Source organism: Diachasma alloeum, unplaced genomic scaffold (assembly GCF_001412515.2).
Source record: "Diachasma alloeum isolate Michigan unplaced genomic scaffold, Dall2.0 Dall_scaffold_00200, whole genome shotgun sequence".
NCBI lineage: Eukaryota > Metazoa > Arthropoda > Insecta > Hymenoptera > Braconidae > Diachasma > Diachasma alloeum.
In genome coordinates, this window is record NW_021680365.1 from 2,406,584 (window position 1) to 2,418,810 (window position 12,227).

Consider the following 12,227-nt stretch of genomic DNA (forward strand, 5'->3'; position numbering starts at 1 on the left):
AACATGAGATAATTATTTAATTAATCCAGAGATCACGATCGCACGTGCTTTCGGGTCGGCCCTGCATGGATCATTAGTGCTACTGATTATTTTTATTTCAACGAACTCGATCGGACATTTTCCTTCTTCATGTTTGACCTGTAGAGGTAGAAAGTTATTGATTGGTAGTTGATCAATAATTGAATTGGCGGAAGTGGGGTGGAATGGATTTTTTTTCGGGTTATATTTTGCAACATTTCAAATTCCAAACATTTTCTTTTTATGAATGTGTGATAATAATAATTATTCCAACTTCTGAAGAGTTCATTTTTTGCCATTGAAACGATTTACGGGACATTTGCAATGTAAATAATTTTATTATAAATTTGAAAATATTTTTTTTTGATGGAAAAAATTTGTTGTTGAACAACTGATGTTGACTTTCTAATTTTGTTTTGCGAATTCCGGAATGTTCTTTATGATTAAATGATGAAAATCGTTGCAAAATGTGCTGCAATGTAGGAAATGTTTAATAGAAAAGAGCGGAGTTTTCGTTAAAAATTTCTATTGATGTAGATTTTTAAAACTAATCTTAGGTATAAATTGTTAACATTCATTTTCTCAAAATTTTTAATAAACAAATAAACTTGAAGAGCCTTCGGGAATTCATGCCCAAGAATTGTATTTTTTTCCCATTAAAGTAATTTTGGGAAACATTTGCAATGTAAATAATTTAATTATAAATTTGAAAAGATATTTCTTGGCATAGAAAATTCATTGTTCAAGAATTGTTTGTGAAAAACAATGTCAAATAATCTTAAATCTCGGTTTTACGAATTCCAGAATGTTCTTTATGATTAAATAACGGAAATCATTACAAAATGTTTTGTAAAAAAATCCGGAGTTTTCTTAAATAATTTCTATTAAAGTTCTATTATCAATTTGATTCTTTTTATTATCGATTCATTCAAACTTATCTTATAACGAAAATAACTTGAAATAAAACAAAATTGTTTTTTTTAATATTAAAAAGTCAATAGATGTTGATTTTTGGTCCCAATTTTAAGCATAAATTTTTAAAGTTTTCTCGAAATTTGAAATGACCAAGAATTTTTATTTTTTTTGAATTTGAAAATCGAGAATAATTCATGCGGAAAAATCAAGATCTATTGACATTTTATATAAAATCTGTACTAAAAATCGCACATCAAATTAGAATTTTCAATTAAATTCCAATAGAAATGATTCAAAAAAGCACAATTTCAATGGAAAAAAATGGAATGCAGGTCTATTCTACTCCAACCATCCCGCCAATATCCACTAATTAGTGAATTCCGTAGTTAATTTGATTGACTGCAGACGACGATGGATCGACGTACACTAGACTATTCGTAAAAAATAGATCGTTAAATGTTCGAACGGGTTCGTGCAAACACATCATCCTGAATATGCTAACCTTGACCATTAATAAAACCCCGTGATAACTAACCGATTAACGAGCCTAACAATGGGTATCCTTGCAGGTGCCGTACTGCGCCCAATTGGTGAGCAATAGCGCGTGTTGTGTGCATCGGTAATCACATCACTTCTACCTCACCTATATCTTCTAAAACCTGCCTATTTATTTTTATTTATTTTTTCATTTAGATCAGCTACTTGAGCTCGATTTTTGCAGGCCTGCTTGTCTCTCATATCCCTCCAATATTTTTTTGTCTCTTCTACTTTCGACATCATGTCTCTCGTAATTCATCTCTGAACGACATTAACTCACCCTCAATTATCTCTGCTCGTAGCACGCAGTCCATGTGAATAATTAATTCCGATTGAACGGAGAAATTCGACAAATGTTTCAACAAAAATTTTCTATATAAATTTTGGAATTGCAAAGGGAACCCCTGGGACTGAATTGCACGCTCTGAATGGTGGCATGATCGTTCCTTCTCATTTATATCATTTGATATTTGCCTGCATTACATAGCACGCTGAATCACCATAAGTTATCTTATTTTCTCTTTATTAAAACTCTATGATACGAAGAAAACCCGTAAGATCGGTCAAGAGAGAAATAAAACGCACGAGGAGACGCCTACATGTTCGCATTATTTTGCACAGTTTATTACACTTTATTGGAGTTATTTATTCAACTATTTTTCATTTTTTTTTTTAAATCAACACTCGGGTCTTTTTTGCACACTCCCTCCGTCTGCATACATGAAACAATATTAGAAGCACAAGGGCGCTCTCAATCGCTACTTATGATGACAAAACTTCGAGTGAATGTGAAAAATCGTTATTTACACTGTCGGATAGAATCGAAATTTCATGGACCGTTGGCATGTAATGTTCAGGAGTGAAATTCAATGAAATTCTAAATTCTACAGCCGCAGGAACATTGCAAATTGTAGAATAAAGGATATTTACCTAAATTTTCCTAATGTTTCAACTGTTTTTACTAAACATTTTTAAAAATCTTCCAGCCAAGTATACGATCAGGGCATTTGAATGCATCTGTTTAACACATAAAGATGTAATATTTAAATGATATTATTATTCAATTTAAAATACCTTGCAAAATTCAATTTATTTTTTAATAATCAGTGTAGGCGATTTCCCTCTACACGAAATTGCGCGCTTTTAATATGTAAATGTTATTGTCAAGTACAATATATAATTTTATCTTTATAGCAACTTAAACAGGACAAAACATTATTCCAATTAATAATTCAGTAGCAAAGTGGTAAAACGGTACAAGTCAATGTTGACCATTGGCCAGTTTTCAATGAATATCTCGGAATCTAAGGGAGATAGCAAAATTTTTGTTATAACCTTTTTTGTAGAGCCGATGGAGAGCTACAACAAATGTAATTACGAAAATTGCGCTATTTCTATTAGGTTCGGAAATATTACTCAAAAACTCAACTGGGAGATGAGTCGACTTAAACCGTTTTACCACTTCGCTACTGAATTATTGCAATTACTTAATGCTTTAAACGACAAAATAATAAGAAAAATAATTGATGGACCGGTCATGTCAGAGGTTGAGAAGCAAGAGAGCGAGGTGTCTCGCGTGAGGTGAGAAGTTACTCGTCGAATCGCAAACGACACATTTCGTCAATTTAATTTAAACTCATTATAAAGAAAAGAAAAAGAATGACATCTAAAAATTTCTGAAAATCTTAATTTACCCATTCTATTACAACGAGGGATGCAAAATGACGTAATTTTTTACATGCGTCATCACTACTGATTGCCTGCTGATAATCACAACTTTTAACATCAACTAAAAAAATAACTTTCCATCAACTCAAGGAAAAACAGAAAGAGCGGAAAGACTTGATAGAAAATGCATATACCAGTCGTAACGCAGGCAAATTTAATTTAAAAGAAAATTTCGGAGTGTTAGTTTTTCTTCGCTTTGGGGTAACCGTATACTTGGCTGGAAGCTGATTATTATTAATTTTCATGGAATAATTGAACTGAAATTTAAAGTTTACATGCTGATTTTTCCATCAAATTTTAAGTTTTCAATTCTGAAATTCCTTGAAATTTTAGTTGAACTATAATGTGATCCAAATTTCCAAAAAAATATACAGGAAATTTGAGCGAAAATTTTTTAACAGTGTATTATCAATTGGTATTGTTAAATGAAAATCTTTTGTAGTTTGAACCAACGATTTCATTGAAGTATTGTCATCACGTAGACTCTAGATTAGCTATTCACGGTAAGATCCAAGACATACTATGGGAATTCATTGTTTTGTTCCCCAAATTTTTGCTCATTATGTCTAGCATGTATCTGTGATATTTTTTTTTCTCTACTAAAAATTTTGTGATTAACCATAATAATCATCAAATAACGAGAAATTTGCAACAGAACGTGATTGCCGATTGACCCTGGAGACGGATCAAGAGGGGATTGTGACGTTGATTCCATATTAAAATAAAACAAGACCAAAAATCCACCGAGGTGACAGTGAATCAATTGAATATTCTCAATTGACGAAACAATGAATCACATAATATGTGTTTTAGTCGCGCCCATTGACAATTAATCTTTCTGACCGAAGGTCAATTTTGTCCAATTCTATATTATCAAGTTCAGCTGCATAATGGCATAACAGCAGATTATGTTTGATATTTATTTTGAATTCATTTTTCAACACAATTTGAACGATACAGAGAAAAAAAGTTTCCGGTTTACAGAATGAGTGCTGAATTCAAGAAACTTGTGGTTCTATTATAGAAGGCATTGGTTAATTAGTTTCAGCGAAAAAATCTCTGAAATTCCAGGACGAGCGACGGCGAGTTCATATCATATGAGGCAGAGAAGTTCTTCACGGCTGTGTGCACGGAAATTTCGTTTCCGTGCACCCAAAAAAAAAAACAAATTTCAATTTGAGATTTACGATCTCAAATTTAGACCTATGGAAGTCTCAAACCAGATTTTTGATAATCTTAAATTGAGTTTTGAAACTCTCAACTTGAGATTTCTGAAAGTTTCAAGTTAAGGTGTTTCGTCCGTAGATCACCGGGGGGTGAAACGGAAGGGCAGTCTTATTGTTCTCGAGCCCTGATTCAATCGCTGAGCACGAAATTTTCCAATTTTCAAGTAGCTATTTAAGTGTGCATTTGAACATTTTTTTAATATTGATTTTATTTATCAGATTGATTGATTTTTTCTCATCACCTACGGGTGTCACATAATTTTTATTGGATGTTATTCTAATTATTGAAATAATATTAAAATGCGTCTCGAGTTGGTAAACCTGTCGAGTGTTTTCTCTCTCTCAGTTCCATGGTCCAACCCATATCTTTCCCATGATGGTCACTGACATTCGAATCACGCGCCTGCGCGTGAGGGCGTAATCGCCCCGAAACTCATAATTTTCCGAATCATTTGTTCATATAACTTTCTTATGAAATCTGAAAACAATCTGAAACTTATACGTGTTCTCAAAAAAGATTTGATTTATCACCCACTAGTTTTTTCTCAATAGTTCATTATTTTTTTGGGTGCCATGGAAATTTCCCTAATTGAAACTGGGGAAACCTTGGCTGTTCATCCAAAATTCATTATATAAAAACATCCAAATTTCATTTTTTTTTCTTGAAACTGAGATCTGAAAAAATTATGCAAGAATTCTCAATGATGCAGCATACTTAGAAATTTCTCACATGAATTTTCCATTTTTTTTCATTATTTCATTATTCTGACTTTTCAACCGAAACACCTTAAGACTTTTGCATTTCTCAAATTGAGACGTTCGAATGTCTCAATTTAAGCCTTGAAATCTCAATTGGAGACACGAAAATCTCAATTTGAGACTTGAAAATCTCAATTCAAACCCTCTGAAAGTCTAAAATTAATATTTTCAGAAGGCCAAAATTGAGATTTACAAGTCCCAAATTGGGACTTTCGAGAGTTTTAACTTGAGACTATCAGAAGGATCAAATGGAAATTTTCGTGTCAAATTCTGCGTTGCATTGGTAAACTAGGATCAGTCCATTTTTTCCAAAATGTATTTTTTCTTTAAATTGCTGCCAACAATTTATAGTAATGATTTGGCAAAAAAAAATGTACTCATCCTACTGAACCAATTCATGACAAAATGGAGACTTCAAAATCTCTATTTGATCCTTTCGAAAGTCTCAAGCTGAGACTTCCGAAAGTCTCAATTTAAGATCTTTAAAATCTCGAAATGAGGATTTTTTTCCAGTGTGTGAATTATCGCATTACTTTAGTCAGAAAAAACACAAAAGTCTTTCCAAATTATCATCGTTATTTACAGCACAGGTAAAATTGACTTTACGTGATTACGTCTACGGTTTCATTATGAAGGGGCATTTTGAGAAAAAGTCTTTATGCCGCAGTACCATTTACCGGAATTCTAAAAAAACTTCTAGGTTTCTCCAAAATAATCTTGAATCATACAAAAAACCACAAACTTTCTTTCTCTGTAAAATTGACCAATCTCAAAAGCACATCAACACATTTTCATAAAAACCCCTAGCCATAACCATTTCAATTTCTCCCCCTGAATGACCAATTGAATTGACAAAATTCTCCTTGGACCAGACCAACGTGAGTCAAACTACCTCACCCACAGCTGAATAAACCTAACTGACTAACGACTGTTTAACTTCCCCCGTAGGACGGTCAATTATGCTGCAGCTACGATTATGGCTGTGCTGGTGATTTGGGGAATGGGACTTCCTCAATCCCTCCTAGAAAGTCTGATACTACCTCTGTGTTACATAGCACAGACCCTCCGAGCACGCATTTCGGTACATCGAAAACAGCAGTATCAACGATCGGACCAAACGATAATAATCCAAGACTATCAACACGAGACATTAGAGCCAGTGATAAAGCTCCAAAACCAACGATTATCATCGATTCAACCAAGACACCATCAACATCATCACCAAAGACATTCAAATCATCCCAGAAATACAACGACGAGTCATCTGGAATTGATAAAACACGTGGCATCACCAAAAATCTCATTTCATTTCCAAAGACACAGCCAGTTCGTCGTAATCTATTGGCAACAGCAAGGAGTCAACAGAGACGAAGTAATCTGGTAATTGATAAACGCAGCAACCTTAATGCAGGTAGATCCGGTTATATTGCTGCAACAAGACCCATTGGTAGGAGCGATGCCACCTGAAGTGGCGATCAAAGCTGCTGCGTCCAGACGCTGACGAATTAACAAAATATTAATATCGACGAATTACGAGTTACAAACGGGTCAAGTCATTCCACTTGGGAGGGGGGAGGGGGGGGCTAGAGGCTGAAAACGCTGTGAAGTGCCTCAATGGCGAAGTGACAAAGAGCAATTAACATTTAGACGATTTTTCCATGACAAGGAGAATCGATTTAACTTTGAAATCAATGCGTTATTGGTCGACTTGGAGAATTATCCATCATTTTAATTCTTTATTAGTCTTCTTCTCCTTCCCTCAACCCCTTTTCTTTTGTAATTTTGTATTTTTTTTGGCGGTAGCAGAGACGAATACTGGAGAGGCATTATATTATTAGTGAAGGTATATCGTTGGATGATGACGGAATAACTGGTTGATTCGTAATTTTATAGGGAACACAATTTGTCATATGATTCGTAAATTCAGAGAATTGAATTTATTTAGTGATTTTTAGATGAATTATCACGGTTTATCATAAATGTGAATCGAGCGACAGTTTTTCTCATGTTTGTAATTGCATACAATGACGAATAGTGCTTGAATCGATTGTCCCAGGAATTGATGAGGGGAATTATTATTGATGGGTGAATTTGGGAGATGATTTTTTTTTGTCCCGCCCGATGAACGCGCTGGACTCGCTCGATCGGTTTTTTTCTCGTCGATTGATCCTAGAGTTTTTCCCGCTCAGCCCAATGGTAACGAGTTAAGGTACTTCCTCAGTGTTTGAACGGTGGTGGAATTGTTTGAGTGTAAGGGTCTACTAGACCCGGAGAAATGACGTTTTGAATCCGATTAAATTGCATTTGAAATTTTTGTATTCGTTTCAACGATTTTTTTGTTGGAAGTTAATAAACTTATTTCTGTAGCTAATGAAATTTTTTTATTGTATGAAATAAATAATTCGTTGAATTCAAGTAATTATTACGGAATAAGGAAACATTTGTTTATATTTGAAAAATTATTTATTTGGTGTGAATAAGAAGATGAATAAAAAGAAAATTTGGGTCTGAATGAACGCATTAATGTAATTCAAATAAACCATTTTTTTGGGTGTAGAAGTCTCAGAACTGTAAATTCTTGTCAAAAACATATTGAAAATATGTCATTTGTACAGAGTCTTATGAGAGTTGTTTTCCAACTGAGAAATAATGCTTGAATTATGAAAAAAATTGTTTAGAAATGTGCTTACTCTAAGAAGTTCTACTGAAATTCTATGAAAAATTCTCTTTACTTTCTATTAAAGATCTTGCAATTTCGCCCATTTTTGACCAAGAAAATAAATAATTTATGGCCACGGATTTCTGTAGAAAAACTCAAGATAATAAATCTTGTGAAAAAATGTAAATCCAGTGACTTTCCTATCAAATATCAACCAAAAAATCATAAAATTTTGTCATATCATTGCATTACTTGTTTTTTAAATGCGTAAATTCCGAATAATTTTTAAAAATGCATAGAAGCTCCAGATATTTTTTTCCTTCATTAAAAAAATATATACTGTTGCCAATTCTGGAAAGAACTCCATATTTTTGCCAGAACATCCAATCCTCACTACTCCCCCAAAATGTTGACTGAGGAAATACCTTAATGAAGAGAAAATGGAAGAAAAATACTACAACTACATTCCTTCTTAAACTAACATTAAGTAGGCACTAATGAGAGAAACACATATGATTATAGAAGTGAAAGAATAAAGAAAAAATGAAAAGAAACATAACTAAATAAAATAATTAAAAATTAAAGTTACGTAAGAGAATTAAACAAATGCCTGCCCACAAGAAAAAAAACCGTTAATGCAGATTGTATTACCGTAGGGGTACATATGAGGTTTTAAAACTAAATTAATCTAAATTATGAATAAAAAAAACAAAATCCAAAGCAGATGTTATAACAAAAGTGAAACGGCTAAATGCGCCTCGGAATTAATACGTAGCGTGTAAATGAGAATCTCAAGACTCATATGAAGTCATTAATTGCAGATGAAATAAATAAACAGTGAATGATAATTAATGAAAATACGAAACATACTTTTTCAGAATCTCGCAATACGCACCAGAGAATTATTGGTAAACGTCTGTTCAATGTGCAATAATTTTCAATTTAAAATAATCTAGCTTAATTTATAAACAATTGGTTTATATAAAAATAAAAATTAATAACAAAAAAATGAGCGAGAGAGAGAGAGAGAGAGAGAGAGAAAGAAAGCGAGAGAGATGCAACAATGATATGAGAGGATGCATTGAAAAGCGTAAGAGATACGTGACATCGAATCGAATGATCTTTACATTGAGTTTGATTTGTCGTCGCATTTAGAAAGAGAAAATAACAATTGAGATGCCAATTTAATTGGTCTCAGGGTCGATCTCATGCGATTTTAATCGACCTAGTCGAATCGGGCATAGAGATTAAGGTCTCCCCTCTTAGAGGTTCAATTCTAGTCATACATTGATGTGAATCGATCAGTCGATTGCAAAAAAAACTAAAAGCTCATCTGAAAAATTTGATATATCAATGTGAATGCCTCATTTCGTTTGACATAATATTTATCATCTTAATTTGACTATTCTTGAGGATGAATCATTGATAACAGTTGGTAACGCTGAGACATTAATAATTATGCAAAAACTTTCCCCAGGAAGTACATAATTGTACATTTAAATAATGAAGAAATTGTAAATTGTATGACATTTTTATTTTCAATTATTAAAATAGAAAATACAGTGTACAAAATAATTGTTTACAGTTTTTTTTTTCATTTTGTTCTCCTCATTAATTCTAGTTTAATGTATCTAAAGAGCCGATGAAAATATTCTTAGATTTTAATTAGTAACATTTGAATAATAAATTACAAATGAAACAGATAATGAGTGAATAATATTCATTCCCGATTCTGTATTTTCGCGTAGAAAATACAAACAACATTGAGCAATGAACAAGTTAATGAAGTTTACTGACGAAAAATAATAAACAATAAATAGAGATGTAAAAACAAATACTGTTCCTTAAATAAATGAAGATTAAAGAAACAAAGTTATATATGAAACGAACCGCTGGTCGTGTGCGGCTCTGACAGATGATTCTTTTTAAAAATACTGATGCGCAAACATTAATTATAATGAGACAAGAAATTAACACTATCCACATGATATTCGCGATTAATAATAAACATTGTGTTGCGCCCAATAATGAATTATCCTTGAATTATTATCCGGTGCGCGGGTGCGCAGTTTGATTGGAACATTCACGAACGAAAATATTTCGTAGAAAAACGTTGCGAAGTCATTTGAACATTCTATTGAATTTCTGTTGAAAAATTCGGGAGTTTTATTCTGCGGTTTTTAGTTGAATATGTCCAATAGATCATGTTTTATACAAAAAATCAGAATTTGATTTTTCTATACAATTTTTTCTATTGAGACATTTTCTATGGGAATTCCTTGACGCGAATTTTATAAAATTTATGTGAAAATTCTGTTTAGCATGTATAGAAAAATTCTGCATTTTTATTCCCCGTTTTTTATAAAAAAAAGGCCAATCAATCCTATTTTTTGAAAAATTAGGAGAATTCGATTTTTTACATAATTTTTTCCATTGAGACATTTTCTATAGGAATTCCACAAACAAACTTTCCAAGTTTTCTCCCTCTATTTTATCTCCTCATTAAAAAAATCAATCAAAAAAAATGATAAAGTTCAAGCCGCGGAATTTCCATAGAAAATATTTCAAGTTGTATAGAAAAATCAAATCCTATTAATTTTTTCTATAAAGTATTTTCTATTAAAGAAACCCAGTAGAATTTCCAGAAGAACTTCAATATAAATAAAATAGAATTCTCTCGCGAATTCGGAAGGTTTTTCTGTGAAATTTTTTCGTGAGTGTTGAAACAAAAATGATAAATAGGACATGAGAATGCTGTTACTCTAATGTATATAGTTGTGTACCGTTAGTTTATCATACATTATACATATAAGCTGACTAAATACGCAAATAATTATTTACATTATTACGAATGAGAGAAAAATCACACCAAGAAGAGAATGAATAAAAAAAGATTAAGAAATAAAGTGACGAATTGAATAAAGTATCCAAATGGTGATCGTTTTTTTTGCATGGTCCTGCGAGTGACGTAAACAAAATGAATAACTCATACGATTACTACCGTATGTTATTACTTGGCACAAAGAAACGTCAGATGAGTGACTGTTTGATATGTATATTAGAGGTACAATAGCCTGTCTAATGATGTGTTTTTTGCACGAACGCGTTTATTGTTCAGATGTAATAGGCCGGTGTGAGAGAACAACTGGAGAATTTTATGAATATATTGGGGGAGGTGGGAATCAGTCGATGGGGTAGATAGGTAGATAGGTAGGTATGTAATAATGGAGCGGGGATGTGCCGGGCCACGGAATTTATCATTCAAGATGTCAGGACTATCGAGATAACCCGAGTAGTTCTATCGTTTATTCACTTCGGTTTCGTATTTTACGGGAATTTCAATTCGTACGGTTTATGAGGATTATGTGGTACACTGTTAAAAAATGTTGTCTGAAATTTTCGGTACACTTTTTGTAAATTTTTATCGAATTTAATTACTACTGAAGTTTCAAGGAATTTTGTCATTGAAAATTCAGAATTTAGTGGAACAAAAAGAGAATTGTAAATTTCAGTTCCATTTTTCCCTGAAAATGAATGGAAAACTAGAAAATTCCGGTAAATATATTCTTGAATTTTCAGGACACTAAATGCGATTTAGGGGAAAAAAATCTTGAAATTTCAGATTTCACTGCAAATTCAATATCATTTGGCACTGAATATTCATATTATATTGAAAATTAAAATGAATTAAGGAATTCGCGTCTATATGCTACTTAAAATTCTGGAATTTTATTGAATTTCCAGTGAAACCTGAAATTTTATTTTTTTTCTAAAAGTGTAGGGGAGTAATTGGGAGAGACTGAGGCAAAATGGAGACTCTACGTGTCTTTCAATCCTCGTAACTCAAAAATAAATTGATCAATTGAGTATAATAATTTGAAAAAAATAATTAATATAATATAATATCATATATATTATATTAATATAATTATTTTTCTCAATTATTTTCTTTTTTTTGTTTTTTTTTTAGTATGGGTAACGCGTAGTCCACACTTCGCGTTAAATCGCGATGTTACCATCATTGTGGGTAGTCGTAATTAAGTTGAAATTGAAATATAAAAAATATAAAAAATATTATATTATAATATATAAATTATTATTATATGATATGATAATAATTTATTATTTAAATAAATAATTGAGTATAATCATTAAGTATAAGCTAGGCTCCAGGTGTGAAAACATTTAATAGAAAACTTAGCGAATTCGCTCGAAAATTCTATTGAAATTCTCTAGAAATTCTGTGGGGATTCTATTAAAATTTTGAAACCAATATTCAGGGGAAGGTAATCAATTTTTACGTTGGGGCAATGTTGGCTACCGTTGTTCGTAGTACAGAATTAAAATTATTTTATTTCATACAAAATCAGGTAACTGTATTGTAG

The 12,227-nt window shown here is 32.1% G+C and overlaps 1 protein-coding gene across 1 annotated transcript in view; it reads left to right on the forward strand.

The window, feature by feature from the left end:
- The window catches only part of LOC107035786 (protein kinase C-binding protein NELL1), a 93,605-nt gene extending 86,880 nt beyond the window's left edge, over window positions 1-6,725 (forward strand). The window contains exons 13-14 of the mRNA XM_015253377.1: window positions 1,503-1,523; window positions 6,132-6,725. Of these exons, the coding sequence (XP_015108863.1) occupies window positions 1,503-1,523; window positions 6,132-6,650 (540 nt within the window). The 3' untranslated portion in view covers window positions 6,651-6,725. The remainder of the gene's footprint in view (window positions 1-1,502; window positions 1,524-6,131) is intronic.
- The last annotated feature ends 5,502 nt before the right edge of the window (window positions 6,726-12,227 follow it).